The following is a 20,244-nucleotide window of genomic DNA, read 5'->3' as shown; positions in this document are numbered from 1 at the left end:
TTAAAAAGCTCCATTATAGAAATAAAAAATTGAATATTTTGACATCAATTCAGTATGAAACACCTAAAATATTAAAAACTACAAAACCATAAAGTTACTAATTCTCAAAAGGTAGCTTTTAAAGGTTTGTTATAAAAAGTTATTACCATAAATTATGTGATGAATCTGATTCGAAATATTTATTTCATAATTTGTGTTTAGTTTATTCAAATAATACTTATTTCAGGAGTAAGGTTTAAATAAGACCTGCATCAGAAACTGTAAAATAAGAATATTCTAATTATTTTTTAATTACTTTCGTATTAAACAGATGAATATATCAGTAATTGTTTTGTGAATTATTTGTAACAGAATAATACGTTGGTATTACTGCAAAACAAATTGCTATTTCATCATTGACAATCTGACGTGTATTTTGCAGCTGAAAATAAAAAAAAAACCTGTTGTGAAAATATTTATATATATTGGTTGATCTGTAATTTGAATTTTTTTTTAATTATTAAAATGTCTGAATTTGATGAACATGGTAATTTGGAGGATACATCGTCTGATTATTTAATAGAGATATGGTATTCAGGTGAGGTTATGTGATTTATTGTTACGTTACATATTTCAAAAACGTTTAATTGCTATAAACAGTTATGATTTTCTAATTATTGCTGCATAGTATTGTAATTTTGTTTACTCTGTTAGGAGTTACGACGTTTGATTGTTGTGAAGTTGTTTTAATTTGTGTAGATGATTTTCTGTTGTAAAAACCAGGAAGTTGATAGTATATTCATTTGTCATTGAAGTGTTTTCTGAAGTTTCTGGAATGTAGAGAGTTCTTTCGTTTGCTAGTTACAATTTCACAAAAAAAAAAGTATTTTTGGCTTCTGAGAACTCGAAGTTCTCACATATTGCTACAATACTGTTTCTGCAAGTGATTTTTTTATGAGGTGTCATTGAAATTCATATATATAATTTTGAAAAGCCTATTGTCAGAATTTTAGTTTAGTTAACTTTTTTTTTTACAAGAAGGGAGCTTTTTACATTGCTACTGTGATTTGTTTCTATTTAATTTCTCTATTTTTTGATCATTTTTTGCTCTTTTAATTATGCCTTTATCTGGATACAAAATACTATTTGATTTTCATAGTAATAAATATGCAAGTGCATGGTTTGAGTGATAGATTGTTTCCATTCAGGTTTTCTGTACCTTTTTGTAGTAGCTCTCTTGTACCCCTTTTTTTTTATCCCTGTGCTTTAAAGATTATCTTTTGTATACGCTAATATCTAAGAGTATTTATTTTTTAATGAAATATTTATATTCCTTAATCTGTACAATAATATTTTTAATAAATATGTGAAAACCTTTCTGGTTTATTATCATGAAAAATAAATAAATTTTTTATTTCTTTAAGATATAGACCTGGAATTAATTCCAAATTGGTTAACTCACTTATTGCTGTTTTAAAGCTTGTGCATTGTGTACCTAATATCTTGTTTAGGAAGGTTTTTTTTCAAAATAAAGAAGAAATTAAATTTATACTTATTGAATTAAAATTACATTAAGTGATCTGTTAAATTTTTTTTAAATTATGTAATTGATAAGCGAACAGTTACTTGATCAACTTCAATTTTGTTCGTACTTTCCACAGTAGGTAGATATGTAGGATCAGGAAAACACAAGATTTAAACATCAAAAAGCAGGTTCAGGCAGCAGGTCACCCATGTTAGGTAAAATCTACATTGTGTTATCAGTAATCTAGTCAGTTAGTTATCAAGAAGGGTTCAGATGTTAATCTGTCTGTGAAGGGAAGTTACAGTTAAGGGTTAAGGTTAGACTTTCATGAAGAGAGGTTAGGGATAAATTACAAGGTATGGCAATACCCCAACACCATCTTGTAGGACACTTGGCTGAATTTATGTTCAAACATAAATTTAATTGCTATGGAGAGAGACTGCACCACATATTCCATGCTATTAGTCATGTGTATTATGGATAATCACCTTTCAAAAAGTGCTGTCAGTCATGACTTGGAGTCTTGACATGTTTTAAGGATAGCTTATTATTTATTCCTCTTTCTGAAAAACCTTAATTCTAACTCTAATTTTAACCTTAACCCTAACCTCCCTCCACAGAATGGATTAGCATCTGTACAGGTCGCCATAATTCATAAAACCATTGCTAATTGACTAGAACAGTGTTCTCAGCATAATTGATATTGCGTACCAAGGTCACTCCAAATGATATCAACCAATAACTAACTAATTTGTTGCTGACATATTTTATTTTTATTTGTACATTTTCTGTTTGTGTGTATATCTGAGATCACAAAATACCTAGGCTGCTAGCAGCCATTTTGTTTAAGAAGGAATGCCATTTTTGGTGTTTTCAAGAGTTAGCAATAAGTTAAATAATTTATTTATTTATTTAGATATTAACTTGAAACAAGAACCATCTTATTCTAAATGAAACCATCTACAATTCATATTATGACCAAAAATTTATTTTGAATAACATTTCAGGACCAAGTAGATAGAAATGAATCAAGTCACCATTTTCCAAACTCACATCTTTAACTGGCTAATCCACCAGTTATGATCATAAACACACACTACGTCATTAGTTTTGAAAGACCTGATTTCAAAATATGGTACAACAGAAAAACTGTCAATGTAAGTCTTACTTTTGAGTGTACAAAACACCATGTTGTGCTAGGATTTTGTGGAACGAACTTGTGATGTGTTCTAGTTTCTGGAAACTTTTGACAGGTTTTAAATCTTTGATTCAGTTTTGCTTCATTTGATTCTACTTCTTCTAAGAGTACTAATACATAGACAATCCCTTTAATTTCTTCAAATCAAAATTTATACATTTCTTCTGCTGAAGTTATCTGGTCTAAATATGGTCTTTGCAAAATTGTCATAGAAGCAGCCTTTTTCTTAGACCCTCGAGTACCGTCACAGGCATTCTTTCCATGAAATGTAGTGAAAAAATTCCATGCTGCTTCAAGACCAAAATCTTTGAAGTAATTGCAAAGATTGAAAAAGTTTTTTTTTGTTTTTATACTGACTGCCAACTCCATCGCTAAAATAAATAATTTTTTAACTGAAGGAGCAGTTTTTTTTACATTTTCAGTCAAATGTTTTTGAAAACTGTGCACAGCCGCGGTACTATGATGTAAGCAGTCACTTACACAAAGGCTTCGGTGACAAATTTCACCATCATTTAAGCAATAATACATAAAGGGTACAAGGTAACTTGAGGGTTACTCCAATGATAGCTCGGGATTTCATTTTGAATGACGAAGGTGAAATTCTCAGCAAGTCGCCCAGAGCTATGCAGACTTCTTCAGTTGCCATTGGCTCTTTTAAGTACTTTGACTGAACTTTAGATATAATAGCTTCTCTATTAGAGCTTCAAAATATTCTTCCAAAGGTAAAACTTAAGTGATCAAGTTAGCTCTATCAGTGCTAGTCCATTGTTTAAAATTATATTTCATTTGGTAGGTCTTTTAGTTCATTTTAGAGTGTTTCTTTTAATAGCTTAGTTCCTGGACATGATTTGGGTTCATCAAACATGCAGCTTTGTTCTCAGTACTACAGACCATAAAATCTACTAAATCTTTAAAGTTTAGATTTATTTTCAAGCCTTCAGTCATAAGTTTCACTTTCTGGTGATATTTACATACGCATACATATGTGTACCTGCAGCTCCTGACAACACACACCATTTAGGTCTCGAAGCACAAAATGGAGAGCACACAATTATATACTGAGAAAATTGCTGTTTTAATTGTCTTTCTTTCCTGAAGACCCTGCTATTCTCATCTTTTTATAATTCTATCACGGCATTAACAGCCTCCTCACTCAAAGGATTGCTAGCTTTTTGGTCAAATCAGGAAGAATTCCCTGACATTTCACTAGATCCCTTGTAACATATCAAATAATCAGTTATGTTAAACTCATCACAAAATGTTTTCCTTGACCAAGACTCAGGTAGTAAACTATTTATTTTAATTTTTTCTTCTTTACTACTTAGGCACATTTTTCTTGTAAGTTTTTCTATTAATTTATCATATTCACACCCAGTACAATTAGTTACTGGTAGAGCGAAGTACAACTTCAGTTAACGTTTCATCAAATGATTCCTCTAGTTTTCTTTTGACCGCATTTGAAATTTTTAGATTTTTTTGCAAAGCAGGAACCTGCTGGAACTTGTGTTTAGCTTTATTATTTTTGTGATTGGGGAAATATCCAATCCGTGAAAAAACTGAGTTTATTTTAATTAAAAGGACTCTCCGAAAATACTACTGAATCAGTCTTAGCAAAGTCATTGTCATGTCATGAGTAATTCTCCACAGCAGTAAATATTTTTTTTGCAGCATGAAGGGCAAAGGGATTTGTCTGGGATCAAGTCAGCTTCAAGTCACTTTGGGGTCAATCCATTTGAAGTGTCCCAAAAAGACAAACTGGTTGCTTGACAAGTTAAAAAAAAATTGAAACTTACCCGCTTTTTCCTACATGTTTCAAGACCTTAAAAATATATTTTTAAATTATTCATTTAAGCAGTGTACCTGTGGTCGCCATTTTTGTTAGTGTGCACACCTATTTTTAGTGATTGTAAGGATTTATGGAAAAAATCATAACTAAAAGACTATAAAAATCTCAAATTTGCACAACTTGCAGAGTTTTTTAAGATGTTTATAGCAATAAAAATGTTTCTTGTTTATTTTACTAATAAAAAAAGTTAAACTCTCAAAAATCATGAAAAACCTGTATAAAGTGATACAATTTTGACACACTAAATAAGTGTTCCAAAGGGGTTTCTTGTCTTTGAGCTTTACATAAAATTTATATTTAGCCCCCATGTTGTTGAAATTATTTTTAGTTATTGTTGTTTATTTTTTATTTTGTTGTTTTTTTTAAAATTATTAATGATATTTCATAATTTAATGATAACTTAACCTATACCAGTAACCTAATACAATTTTATTCAAAAATGCTTGTAAAACTTACCCAGACTGAGATTTCAATGAGTGGCCTACATATTTTTTCAACAATTCATTTTCATTTTTATATTTGTTTATTTTTGTAAACTATTGAAGAAAAATTGTAGCAAAATTTTAATTATTATTCAATGAAACAGACTGTTTTTGTAGCAATAAAAGTTTATTATTTTATATAGTGTGGTTAACCAACATCTGTGATATCTCTTCTGATAATTCTCTTGAAATTGTGTGAGAATCAACCATCACTACGGATGCTCCATATAAACAGACACTACAATTGGATGCTACTAGCAGCATCCAGTTGTTCAATATTGTGACGTGGGGCAATGTATTGCTCTGGACCTGACAGTCAGGTTACTAACTAATGTCAGACTGACCAGTGTGGAATGCAAAGCTACATGATACAACTAAGCATAAATGAGCCTGTTGAAAAAATAATTCACACTGTGTATGCCATCCCTGCCTCTTGAAAAAATTACCAAAAGTGAAATTTCACCCTTTTTCATGTGTTCAACTTTATTGGTAATTTTCTCGTAGATAGAAGAGAGATAGGTAAATTAACCACAGGACCAATCTTTTACCTTGAGAAAATATGATTAAATTGCTTTTTGTTTTATCCTTCCAGGACCAATAGTTTCTTGATTATGAGTTTTTCCTTAAACCCTTACAATCGCAAAAATTGGTGTGCGCAACATAACAAAAATGGCCACCACAGGTAAACTGCTTAAATAAAAAATTTTAAAATAATAGTTTTAATGCCATAAAATATGTAGGAAACAAGCGGGGGTAAGTTTCAATTTTTTTTATTTTAAAAAAAAAATTGCATCATCCTACACTGATGCATGGGGTGGACTGCTTCTTGAGGCGGTGGCAATTTTGGACCTGGTGTGTCTTAACACTGGGAATGAATTTACCTACCGGAGAGACATATATGGGTTCTATAGTGGACATCACTTTTGCCACCCCCACCCTTGCAGCTAAAATTTGAGACTGGCGGGTATGGGAAGGTTATACAGGGGGGACCACCAGGCTGTTATAACGATTGACAATATTAGACATCGTGTGATAGGGTGACCTGTGACTCAAGGATGGAGTGTGAAGGAAATAGATCCCCAGTTATTTGTGGAGGCCCTCGATTTGAGGAAGGTTACTGAGATTACAGTGGCAGAAGGAAAAATTCAATTATTAATGGATGAATTGATGAGGGCTCGTGATGGCCTCCTTCCCAGAAGGTGTTACAAAGCTGATCGTCCACCTGTTTATAGTGGACAATGGCATGATTGTAAGGACCATTGACCATGGTGTGCCGCAGGGGTCAGTCCTTGGACCGACCTTATGGAATACGGTATATGATGCAATTCTTCGAATTTCACTTCCAGAGGACGTTGCTGTGGTCGGCTATGCGGATGACATAGTACTCGCAGTTGGTGCTACTACAAAGAGAGAGATTGTGGATAAAATTCAGGGTTTGTATAATAGGAGCAGCACTTGGATGGCTGGGATTGGCCTTGAGATGGCCCCTGAAAAGATTGAGATTGTACATCAAACACTCTTGTTGGAACTGGCGGGAAGGAGTGTTGATTCCAGAATGATCATTAAATACCTTGGCATCTGGATTGATGCCTTATTGAGGTACGGAGTCCATGTTATGGAAAGTTGAGATAGCGGAGAGGACAATGCGTGTGGTTGCCATCTTACTTCCGAACACCAGGGGGCCTGGAGAACTCAGGAGGAGGTTATTAACTAGTGTGGTGCATTCTTCCCTCTTACTTGGGGCAGAGATCTGGGCAGATATTCTGAGGTATAAAAGGTATATGGGAATACTTGCTATGCTGCATAGGAGATGCTGCCTCTGGATTTCGGCAGCTTATCGTATGATCTCAAGAGAGGCTGCAGAGGTGCTGGCTGGTGTTAATGCCAGTTGACCTGCCAATTGCTCACATAAGGAAGCATAGAGAATTAAGGATACTTCCTTCTTCGGAGAAGAAGAGATTGATTATGGCCAATTTACAAGAATTGATGAATACTTTGTAAGAACAGTGGGATGTGGGAGAGAGGTCAGTGGACTTACCGTCTGATTTGCAGTGTAAGGACTTGGTGCAGTAGGACTCACGGATCAATTGATTATAGTCTTACGCAATTCCTGGGCGGACTTGGTGGTTACAGATCGTATCTGTTTAAGTTCGCTATTGACCACAGACTGCTGTTGGCCTGCAATGTGGAGGAAACTCCGTACTATGTCTTTTTCTGTTGTACTAGGTTCCAGGATGCACGGAGGTGCATGCTGGATGCCCTAGGTCGAGTGGACATGTTCAGACCTGAGGATTTTCAGCAGATAATGCTTCAGGGTGTGAAGCAATGGACTATTATTGCAAATTATAATAGAAACGTTTTAGAAGAACTTAAAAAACAGAATACTTGTAGGAGACGGCGAGCATTGGCACAGCCTGCAAGGGAATGAGACGTCGGAGGGTGCCGGGTTGGACAGGTCTGCAGCTGATTGCCTTGGGGGCCCTCTCAAGCATGAGGGGGTTTGCTTTGGTGCGGTGAGGTCATGGACACTCCACTCCTGGTGCCTGAGGGCATTGCTCACATTTTTAATGATTATGGCTGATTGTCGTGTGGGTAAATGATAAGTTGGTAAGTAGTTAAGTTATATGTGTGTGTGTTTTGTGTACTCTGGGTGAGATTGTGGAAATTTAATTAACTTTTGAGTGTACTTTGGTGGATAAGTTAAGTCTTGTGACCATATCTTCATCATTGTTGTGCGCTTTTCTTGTGTTGGCTTGATTGTATGAATGTATAAATGTGTGTGGTACGTCTTAGTACCTGTTGGTGTTCTATTTTTTCTGGATGTTTCTTCCCTTAGGTATTTGTGGTGTGCAGTGTGTGTGTGTGTGTGTGTGTGTGTGTGTGTTGGTCTGGTATGGATGATGTTTGCTTGTGGAGACTGAATGTGTGTGTAGGGGCTTTTACCCCCCTCCTGAAGTAATGCTTTATTAGTTAGCGGTTTCCCAGGAAGTGGGGTCACCAGGGGTGGAGGTTTAGTCGGTAGTGCGCAGGAATACATATGCATTTTCTACAACGGCTTGTGGAACCTGTTATAGCGAGTTCAACACTGCTTCAGCGCCTGTAAATGGGGTTCCTCCATCTCAAAAAAAAAAGAAGAAAATGTGCAAATAAAAATAAAATGTCAGCAACACCCATTGGTTGATTGACACACCAATAAAACTTTTAAGCCTGTTTTGCAGACCATACACAAAAGTTGCATACCAAATTGAAGAAAGTGCAGGATTTTTTTTAGTAATTTACAAACTAATTACCTAAAACATTCATACAGTACTATATAACAATTGTATATTTTCAGTAAAAATTGTGCACAAGATGCTTCGGTAGAGGGAGAGGAGAGAAAATTTTTCAAAAGTTATCGCAAGCAGTAGTTTCTGGAGAAACCGTAGGTATAATTTTCTTTTAGATTCGTGCATTGTCATCAAAGACTGTTCTTTGTGCAAAATTTTAGAAAAATTGGTTAGTTAGTTGCCATATTTGACAGAGATAAATAAGGAAATAAACAGAAGACAATTTGAATAAAACCATGTAATAAAAACATACAAAATCGAAACATTGAAATACTTTTTTTATTTTTAAGGAAGAATATTATTGCAAACCTAATGTGATTGTTGTTTATGTTTTTCATTTATGAGTTTGTCAGTTTTGGGTCATTGTTAGTGACTGGCATATGCCAAGTTCAATTTATATTCATACGATTTCTCTGTTTTGTTTTGATATTAGTTCTTGCTGAAAACATTGATTCACATAAATAACTTGTTAGAAATGGCAGCAATACTCCTATGGCTTTTTTATCCAATTCTTTATATTTACTACAAATTTTAACCCAAAATTGAGTTACTAAGTCAATCATTTTAAGTCACTAAGTATGACAGTAATGACTTAGTATGACACCTGTAATGCATCATCGCAACCTAGTTCTATTAATTTTTCTTGTTCCAAATCAGTAAGACTGTTTTCTTGTTTTTCAACAAACTGATTTAAAATCCAAATATTTTCTCTCCGTTTATCTTCCTCTTTTAGGTAGTATTGATAAAATGCAAACTATGTGCTGTTATATGTTCAACAAAAATAGTTTCTAAATTGTCCACATTTCATTGCATAATTTGAAAATAGTCTGGAATTCAGTCCATTGCTTTTGATGTAGTATATTATTTTTATAGATTGAATAACAACATTGTTCAAATCAAAGAGACAACTTTTTAGCAGCTAAATGCTCTTGATGTATAACACAATGAGTAAAAATCATTCTTTCATCTACTATCTCTTTAATTTCTTTTGCTACTCCTGAATGTTTTCCAGTCATACTTGCAGCCCCATCAGTGCTTAACCCAATAATGATATTTCCAATTAAGAGAGTTCATTTCAGTATAATTATCAATTGCTTTAAATATTTCTGAACTAGTTGAATGATTAAAAAGCTCAAGACAACCAAAAAAATTCTTTTGTCATTAATTTCGTAATCAATATAACGAACATAAGATAACAGTATTGCTTTATTGGTATCATCAGTAGATTCGTAGAGTTGAATGGCGAACAATGATTTGCTAAGTTTTTGGATTAATTGGTATTCATCATCAGTTGCTAATTTACTAATTCTGCACTGAATAGTATCATTAGAAAGCAGTAAAGTTTTCATTTTATCTCAGCAGCCATACCTAGTATTTCAGAACACATGTGTATTAAGCACAGTTTCATTAAGTCTTCAGCAATAGAATTAGCTTTTTTGCACTAGGCAGTTCATAAAGCAACTGAATATGATGCTTTTACTAAAGATTTGTCAACAAGAAGAAACTTCTTCAAAAATAACTTTTGATTTTTAAATTCAGCACTTTTAGCTTCAAAAAATTCAAGTGGCTTATTTTGTAGATTTGAATGTTTTGTTTGTAAATGACATACTAATTTTGCAGGCTTCATATGTTCATTTGATAAATTTTCCCTGCATATGATACATTGAGGTTTCAGAAAAACTTCTTCAGATTCGGACAATGAAGTAAAACCGTATTTTAAGTTATCCGGGTTATAACAATGAACAAGAAAATGTCCGAAATATATCAAAAAATTAATGCCAGTTATTAAAAAAACAGTACACACTTACTTACATTTTAATGTCTAATTATAAATTTACTTACTTACATTTTTTAATTTTACTTACATTTTTAATGTCTAACAAACAACCAAATTTAAAATTTTGACTTGAAACGTCTAGAATCACACCAAAAGATACGGGTACCAGAACAGAAATTTGTAAATAACAAAAAGATCTATATCGTCCTGTCTTAATAACTTCCTAACTATTAGTCTCAGAGATGTAAATGCGGTGTTATTTTATAACATGGTTAGCTCGCTGATATGACTTTTGAGTTTGTGTCACTGGCAGGAAGGGGGCACAGCACATATCAGCCAAAACTGGCACTCTCGCTCATTTCAATTTCCATTCAGTGTAACTCACAACTTAGACGTGATAGCACAGTGATTTGTGTGTTAATAAGTATATTTTGGACAATATTTGTCTAAAAAATTAAAATAAATATTAAAAAAGTTAAAAAAATTCAATATGTCAGCCTCAGCCCGCGCAAAAGCCAGCCAGAAATATAAATTACACATCACTGGAAAGGGGAAATTATGGGCCACACACAGGTACCCCAATGTCTGGTGCTGAGCAAGCAAGACTGTTTCAGAAGCATCACAAAGCTGGCATGGTGCACTCGGTGAATGACACCGATGGTGCGAGCACCTCTACCGCTGCTTATTATGCCTTTTGTCTCTTACTTCTCATATCTCAGACCAATGTTGAACAAAATTGTCATTGAATATTAGTCAAAATAAATATCATGTATTATCATTTAGTGTCTGTTTTATGTTAAAAATTAAACTTGGTATGCAGTCAGTCTCCTTTTTATTCCAATCCAATATACTAAAAATGACTCACTGACTTACAGACCAACCAATTTATCTGTAGAGTTGGCCAAATGAAGGATCTAAAATTTTCCATTGGAGACTTTCAGTTTGTTAAAAAAAAATACAATGATGGCTCTCCCATTTAACTCTACAGATTAGTTGGTTGGTCTGTAGCTCGGAATAATTTCATCCAAGGTCTGTAAAGTTTCACATTAAACCAACGGCTGTGCACCCTGACAGCCCCACCTAATTTTCTTTTCATAATGCTATGTACCACAGAAGAAATTTAACTGTTTAGAATGCGGTAAACAGTATAACAAAACACCAATTTCATACAACTGATGGACAGTGTTGCTAAATGTAAAATCACAGTTGTACGGTAAGCAAGTGCTCAATTTTCTCACTTGTATACATTATTATTGCCATTAAAAAAAATGAATAATGATGCATTTAAAGGTTGTAAAAACTAAGTAAATAAGTTGTATTTACAAAGATTTTCACAGATCATTAAAATTTTTCTGCAGACCACTGGTTGAGAAACAGTGGACTAGAATACTAAATAATACTGATAATGAGGTACAGAATGACTGAATGTGTCATCTGCTATCCAAACTTGTTTTCAGACATTTAGAACTTGTATTTTCTTGGTGCTAAGCATATCAATTATATAAGAGTATATTAAGTATAAAAAAAATTGAAGGTGATCAAGTAGTTCCTCAGAATTAACATTTAATAAAACGTAATATAATAGTGATTCAGAATCTTTTCAATTGCTGAGCAACTGTAATCCTAATAAGGGCAGACATTGTAGCTGCAGCATAAGTAACAAGCACTGGCAATTTAATAAAAAATTGTCCTTTAGTTATTGACTCTAGTAGAATGTATAATGTGTTGTTGTTGTCAGTAGTTAGTGTGAGCTGTCTTAGAGAACAAGCTCAAAAATGAGTGCCTACAAGTGTATTCTTAATATTCATAAATACCACCAAAACTTGTTTCTGAATATCATGCATTGTTATTAACTGTTTAAAGAAATCGCATGGGGTAATCTTGTATTAAAAAACAAAATTCCAAATTTTTGAAAATGTTAAGAAATATTTTGTGAAAAAATGCCATCAAAAATTAATTTAAAATTCACTGTATTAAATTTTTACACTGTGTTAAAATTTCAAATTTTATCTTTAATTTGATGTGCTTCATGTTTTATGAAAGATAAGAATTGAATTTTCTACGATTTAAAATAAAATACATATAACTCAGAAAAGTTCTTATCACTTATTTTAACAGAAAATAATTATTCAAGGGTTTTAGGTATTATAATTGTCATTGTAATTAACAGGATTAAAAATTGATATGTAGGCCTCTCTATACTCCAGGATGTATAATGTGATCTTACTTAATTACTCTTATTACTCTTAATTAAATAAGTAATTACTCTTAATTATTCTTTATTAAATAAGTATTTCCTAAATAAACAATTAATTCTTTGTATATTGGTGTGGTGAATTAGAAACATAGCCCAAACTGAAAACTCTTGTTCTATTTAATTGGAATTGATCCTGGAAACATGTTAACCGAAGAAAAATAAAACTGGCATAATTTACTGTATAGAGAACTTTTCAGGCAGTTTATGACTATCTGCGACATATTATTCTTGGATCATTTGCCCTCAACTGGTTCTCTAAGTATGTGGTTGGTCGCCTAGGATACTACTCTTCATTCCCTGTATGATAGCAATCTCATTTTGATTGCACTGCTGCAATATTGAGATTGCCATTCACTTGCCAAATTCAAAAATTATTTGTGTTATACAAGAAGAGCAAAGATAATTGAAAGCATTGAGACATGCAATGGTGAGGTCCTTAAAAAATTTTGTTATAATATTTATAACAAATAATATTTATGTTTATTAATATCAGTTTTAATGTTTACAAGTATTAAATTTAATCTAAAGTAATTACTTTTTCAGCTTCTGTTTATGGTATCCATTTTGGATGGTTTGTATTAGCTGCAGCTTTATTAATATTATATTTCTGGCCTCGAATTCAGAAACATCTAGATAAAATGTATATTGAAAAAGTAAAAAAGGCTTATGAAGCTAAGTGTAAAAAAAATCCTGACTGGTTGATATCCAGACAGCAAGCAATGGAAGCTGCCAGAATACGTATGCAAGAAGAACTGTCAAGAAAAGCTAAGGAGCATGAAGAAAAAATGAAAGAGGTACTCTTTGAAAACCCTTCTTTTTTTTTAGGTTCAAGAATTATGAAAAATAAAAGGTTCTGTGATTACAGAATAGTTCATTAAACACCATAAATCAAGGGCCCATCCTCCAACTAAACACTAAAGTAACAGACATGACACAAATTGTATTGCAGTTGATCCAAGGGCACATACTTAAGGATATATTATAATAGCATGTCATTTACAAAAAGCCAGTACAAATAAAATGTTATCAGATTATGATAAAAAAGACAGAAGTGATTTAAGGGACACCTCCTTTATTAAAACCATAATAATTCTATCCTTTATATTGATTTACTGTTGAAGTCCTAATATTATAATTATTAATTCTGATTAGATCAATACATTATGAAAAATTATTGCTAAATTTACTAGTTGGTTTTAAATAAAAGTAGATTCTTTTAGCTATTAATAACAATAGTTATAATTTATTCAAGTTATTATTTTAAATGTTTACATAATCAGAACACTGTGTTTTTATTTAATTCTGATTTTTAATTGAGATTATTTTGTGGTTTTCCCTATTTACACAAAATATTAACAGGGAAAAGTATACGTATATTTATTTAAAAACCATTGAATTTTATCTTGTTTGGGCTAACTTATAATTTATTCTGAATTACGTACCTAAAAGATAAAGCTAGATTGTGGTATTTTATTTTACATAAATTTTTTGACATCATAGAAATGGAAAATTTATTAAATAATTCATTAGTTATATTTTATGTTCTTGGTTGTGTTGTCTATAGTTGTTCTTATATTTCTTTTTCTTTTTAATATTACTAATCTTTTCTGACATGATCTGATTTGGGCATGTATTACATTAATTTATTTTGTATCCAAAATCTATTATTGTATAATCTTATTGAATAACTATGCACCCTTTTTTCCTCCATACACAAAATCAATTTATAAACTTTATACATTTTTTTTTTTTAATGTTACCGCTTTTAAAGTAAAACTAATTTATTTTATATATTATGCTATCAAACTCCATCCTGGTTTCCCTCTGCATTTTTCCCATCATTTGGCTAGGGTTATTACAAGAATGAATAAAAGTTTTTTAGAACTCTTGGAAGGCAAAAAATGAACTATGGGATTAACAAATCTACATTATATCTAGGTATTACAGATATCAAATACAAATTATTAATGTGTATCTTTATTAAAGATAGCAGAATGTTTTCTGCTGTTCATCTCAAGTCCTTATATGCTGAATCTAATAAAGGTAGCAGTTTGTTTGCTGCTTGTCATCTGAAATCCATATGTGCTAAATCATCTATGTGTATTATCAATGGGAAATGTTTGTTAGTGTGATTGTTGATTTGCTGTATATGAATACTCTGTAGCACTATGTATGAATAAGTATAGCACTGATAACTTTCAATTTGTTTGTTTTCGGAGGCATTCACAGTCATGAACAGTGCTGTCAAATCTGGACTAGGTGTGGGGTTCACGCTTCTGCAGTTTCGGTCAGTTAGTTTGAGAAAATCATGTTAGGTTGGATGTGAAGATGTCCATTTGAGGCCTATGTGAAGGCAAAATTTGATTTGCATTGGTGGCATCCCGACCAAGGCCTGGTTGATGACTGTGAGATGTAATCAGTTAGAGGGAAGATGACCTCCGGTAAAGCCCCTCAGAGTTCAGAACAGAGGGGATGGTGTGGCAAAACCGGTAATGTCACAAGCTGGGTGTCTTTCCCCTATGGGGTTGGGATGTATATGAATACTGTGTTTTTAATATTTGTCCCAAATTCCTGTTTTATTCCAGATTTTCATTTTCTTAAACTTATATCCATTTATCTTAATTTATTCTTCAGGCTATGTCATGTTTTTCTTATACTTTTTACTTTTATATAAAACTATATTTATAATATGGAATCTAAAAGTATACTTTATTAAAAATGAAGATCATACAGGGATATGATCATATCATATGATAGGGATATATGATATCCCTATCATATTTGAGTTATGTATACTTGACAGGATCAAGTAATGTGTTTTACTCATGTAAATCACCTTAAGTACAAGTAAAACTAGTCAGAATAAGATTTTAAGTGATTAATACTCTATTCGAGTAAAGATATCAGAGTAGAAAGTGTGTATGGTTCAATGAAGAAAGCCGTGAAAACCATTTCAAAATTTAACTGTTTCTTTCATAAGTATGGCAAGATTTTTTTACTTAGTTTTTTTAGAGTTTTAGAAGTAACTTGTATCTCATGTCAGATCACTTACAACTTTTTGGTCTCTGATGTACAGTAATAACCTGTAATTTTAAGAAATTTTTTTACATTTTTTGGTTTTCTATTGTATTTGAAATTCATATTTCTTAAATATAATTTTTAATAAGATTTTGTTATGTAGGACCAGAATCACATTGCAGCTTACTTAGGACAAAAACCAAAACTAAAAAATATTGATTAAACATTTTAGTTCAAGAAGTACTTTTGATCCAAAATTACTTTCCTTAATTTATTCATAAATAATAATTTGGTTTTGGGTTCAATAAACCAGTACCAAAATACATAATTCACTGGTATAAAAACTAAATATTAGCAAGTAAAATAAGTAGTACGTGAACAGAGAGAATAAATATTCAAAGGCAGACACAGATGACATCCAAGCATTGTCCTCAGCAGATTGAGTCTTTTTAAATCACTATATAGTGTAAGGACAGATGTAGAGATATTTACTGTAGCAAGCAAATTTTACACACAAAAAAACTGACGACAGTATATCCATTGGTATGAAATTTATAAAACTATACACAGTCTAATTTTTCTTTTAAGCATATTGTATTTATATTTAAGCATATTTATTAACCATATATTTAAGCATATTTATTTTGGCATATTGTAACATACTAATGATATATTATTATTAATATGGGAATATTTAGTTATTTCTTATTAGATTTTACTTTTTAATATAAACAGTAGTAATGTTATGTAGTAATTCAGTGTAGTATTAACAATAACAAAATAAGGCATTTTAGTTTAAAGAGGATATATATGTTACAGATCATTTTTTGGGTTTTTTTTTAGCTTGAAGAAAAGAAAAGATTAGAGAAGCTTGCAAGTTTAGATAAAGAAGCTGGAGGTCAAACACTGGGATCAGTTGGTAGTAATAACAATAAGAAATCCAAAAACAATTTTAAGCCAGGTCAGTTAACAGAAATTTAAACAATTGTGTTTTTAGATCTATATAATGTAAATAATAATAATAATTACAATTAAAATTCCTACCATTATTTTGCAGATATTTTGTGTTCAGTGAAGTCTTGTCTTTCTATCATTTAGCAGTAGTCACTCAGCATAGATTCATCCCCTCTGTCTTGGTAACGTTGTCCTATCTTCAATATATCTTTGTGAAACGTTTTTCCTTGTTCGTCATTGATGTCAATCAAGCTTGACATCAAACTTTTTTGATGTCAAAAAAGTTCAAATGAGAATGTAAAATGTGAATTTTCAATGACATTCTGCAGCCTAAATCTTTGTAGTTCACTAAGAGTTCATTTATAAGCTGATCGTGGTTTTCAACTTTGTTGTTTCCAAGAAAACAATGACATCTTTAAATGACTTCCATGCTGCTAGTTCTTTAGGATTCAGTTTGCTGCCAAATATATTTTCATGAACTAATTTTCTTATTTATGGCCGATGAATATTCCCTCTTTTAATTTGGCTTCACTCAATAGTGAAAAAACCTCAGGTAAGTATTGAAAGCTGTCGCCATCTTTATCTAATGCTTTTACAAAATTCCTCATCAGGCCTAGTTTTACGTGTAGAGGTGGTAAAATAATACAATCTGCTTCAAGGGGAATGTTGACAACATTTTCCTTTCCCAGGGTAAACTGGATTTCTTTTCAGCCAGTTTAATTGCGTGGTGTTTATCTGTAGCCCACCTATCCTGCAACTACAAGAAACGAGTATTTTATAAAGCCACTCTGGAGATTGAGAAGAAGCTGTGTCACTTTGTTCAACAAAGATTCACCATGAGTGTTCATCATACTTTCATATGTTTCATTCATTCATTCCTACAGCACATGCTACCAGTATAGAAGAAAACAACTTTTTCAAGTTATGCAACAACACTGCCTTTTGATGAGTCTATAAATAGAGTTTCTTTTTGAAGAAACTTTTCCAAGTTTCTTTTTGATGAGTCTATAAATAAGTGCCAATCATGAATAACATGATTGGCTAGGTCAGACATTAGCCCCCTAGCATCAGGGCAGTAACAAATTAAAACATCTCTTCTGAGGTATTTCACATACACACACACACACACACACACACACATACACACACACACACACACAAAAAAAAAGACAAACACAAAACTTAACAAATCTCTTGATACCCAATAAAGTAATACCAAAAGTTATTCTGTAATAAAAATCTTTCCCTAAATTTTTGGCATTACTTATGAAACAATCTTTATAATATGTGTATGATAAAATCACTACCACAACTAAAGAACACAGCAAGTCATACCAAAAGCTAACTAATACTGAAAACAACTTGAATTACACATTACTTGACCCACTATACATGTCTATACATGCCTATACATGTCTGGCTTGACATGAAATGACATCATTCAACTGTTTTGTATCAATATAGGTCTACAGTATGCATCACAATATAAATCAGATGTAAATAAGCAAAGATACAGACACACTAACTTATTTGTATTGTTTGTTCTATGAATGATGTAACAAGTAAATTTAAAGGCCTGTAACTTAAGAACAATATGTGATGAGTTGTTTCAGAATACATATTCAAATTCAGCATGTAAAATACTTTATAGAACACCTACTCCCTTTTCACTTCCAAATTTTATATTGACCAGTGTAAATTCTGAATAGTGTACAATGAAACTACAGTTTGTGCGTGCAACTAAGTAGTAGTTTAAAAAGTAAGCAGTAATATGTTTACATAAAATTCAATTTCTTTATTGGGATTCATTGTGACAGTGACCCTCTTTCTTCTTTGCCTATGGTATTGTGGCTGTTGCAAAAACCCAAACGATGAGATGCGATGCTTTTTTGGTAAATCCAGGTTTTCTACAGCACATAATATGTAATTTAATTTTGCTAAATTTTAAAATTTGTAAGAATAATTGGAATAATGTTTCTTGAATACTCACTGGTTTCTAGTCATAATAGATCTATGAAGACTGGTCAGTATTGTTTTCCCAGTGCATTGCTGTTGGCCTTATCTCAAGATTGATCAAACCAATTTTCTTCAAATTTTACTCAAATAATTCTATTTATGGGGCTTTGATCACATTAATTTTTTTTTTAATTTGTTGAGGGGTGGGAGGATATCCTAAAAAAACAAATTCAATTTTCTTCAGTGGCCTTTTAAAAAAACTTGAACAGATTTTGTAACCTACAATGCGTATATAAATAATCCTAAAAACATTTTTCAATAATCAACCCCCATTTCGTAAAACTAAAAACAGAACAGAACGCAAGGTTAGCAGAAGTTTATCTCCCTACTAATTGCAGAGCCTGGACAAATGTCCCTTGCTGCTGTGTATTTCTGTTGTTGGACGGGTTATTATTTAGTGGCGGTTATAGATATTTTTTTTTTTGTTTTATTTATGGACAGAGTTGGTATTTGTGTTCCATTCCTTTAGACCAATGAGAAATAGAGTGTGGGCTTATCATGGGAGACTAGGTGCATTTGAGCTTCATACTCCCTGCATGATTCCCCTTCAGTCCATCCCCTGAAGTCCTTTTGGACTAACAGGAATAATATACCTTCTGAGGGCCCCTAGTGCTTGGAGGAAGCAATGCACTCCCCTTTCCTGAGGGAGTTGCATGTACTGGCTAGGGCTAAAATTAAAATATATGTATTTAAATATAATATTTAATAGTTGAAATATTTTTCAACAAATTTTTGAAAGAAAATCTACAATTTTTTTAAATTATAAACCACGGACCTAAAATGCAGAAAAGTTTTTGAAATTTTCTTTTTCTTATTTTACCCTTTATTGAACAGGGTGTGTAGAAAAAACTTTACTTAAGCAAATTTATTAAGCTTAATCTATGTATGAATATTTTTAGGAAAGTTTTTTTTTATTTATTCCCCACCTCTAAAAAATATATATTCTGTCTTTTGGCTCTCTTCTCTTTTAATTTTATTACTAAAAAAAGTATTTTTCATCACTTAAAGAACTTAAAATTAAAATAGTTTTGGCATTTATTTTCCAAACCCAAAATGAGAAGCAATTTTTTGTAATTAAAAAAAAATCATAAATCACAATGCATTTAAGTCTGAAATCCCGAAAAAATTTACTTTTTACGTGACTATTACATTTAGGATTGTGGTTTGGGATAAGATTTAAACTGATTTGAAAAGATATAACATTGTATCAGTGTTTTTATCCTGTTAATTTCAAATTTGTATTAAGAAATCTTTGTGATTTGTGAAATTTGTGTTTAAGTGAACTGTAAATTGTATTAGTTAAGAAGCTAAATAATTTTTTTATCTCAAATGTACACAGATCATTTTCTAATTCTTTCAATGTTTCATAATGATGTTTATGAACTTATTCCAGATTATAATCCTTTAATGGGAAGTGGACCATCAACAACTTACAGACCACCTCGTCGAAGCTGCTGTCCAAGTGGAGGTTGCGGTTAATTAGAGTTAAATTGAAGTTTCTTAATTTATCTACACCATTAACACGGTTTCGTAGATTAAAACAATAAATCTGTATTACTGGAATTCTAACTTAAGTTCTTGGTTTTTTTTAGTGTGTTGCTTTAAAAAAGGCTGAATATTGATATAATAAATTTGTATTTATATTCTTATTTATTGGTTGCTTTTATAATTTTTTTAAATCAATTTTTATAATGATGCTTAATATTATAATGGCTTAAAATTTTTCAATCGTCAGAATTTTGGGATTTTTTAATTACAAATTTAAACATTTAATTAGAACTGCTATGATAATTAAGCACATCATTATTAATTATGTATTATGTGTAACAATCATAAAATCATAGTTTTTTTTTAATTAAGAATGAT

General features: G+C 31.7%; 1 protein-coding gene across 1 annotated transcript; it reads left to right on the top strand.

The window, feature by feature from the left end:
• The first annotated feature begins 388 nt into the window (after positions 1 to 388).
• On the top strand, positions 389 to 20,027 carry LOC142323900 (selenoprotein S-like). The gene is made up of 4 exons (XM_075364234.1): positions 389 to 577; positions 12,934 to 13,184; positions 16,252 to 16,369; positions 19,772 to 20,027. Exons 1-4 carry the CDS (start codon positions 505 to 507, stop codon positions 19,855 to 19,857), a joined length of 528 nt encoding a protein of 175 aa, XP_075220349.1. The 5' UTR covers positions 389 to 504; the 3' UTR covers positions 19,858 to 20,027.
• Positions 20,028 to 20,244: the final 217 nt, after the last annotated feature.

This window comes from Lycorma delicatula, chromosome 4 (genome assembly GCF_047948215.1).
Source record: "Lycorma delicatula isolate Av1 chromosome 4, ASM4794821v1, whole genome shotgun sequence".
NCBI lineage: Eukaryota > Metazoa > Arthropoda > Insecta > Hemiptera > Fulgoridae > Lycorma > Lycorma delicatula.
Note: the sequence above shows the minus strand (reverse complement) of the source record. Positions and strands in the feature narration are given on the sequence as shown.

What these genes read in the sequence shown, in the direction of transcription:
- LOC142323900 (XM_075364234.1), top strand. Translation starts at nt 505, where the DNA reads ATGTCTGAATTTGATGAACATGGTAATTTGGAGGATACATCGTCTGAT. An exon ending in ATGAAGAAAAAATGAAAGAG is followed by an intron (nt 13,185 to 16,251) that starts GTACTCTTTGAA and finishes GTTTTTTTTTAG; the next exon opens with CTTGAAGAAAAGAAAAGATT. An exon ending in CAAAAACAATTTTAAGCCAG is followed by an intron (nt 16,370 to 19,771) that starts GTCAGTTAACAG and finishes AACTTATTCCAG; the next exon opens with ATTATAATCCTTTAATGGGA.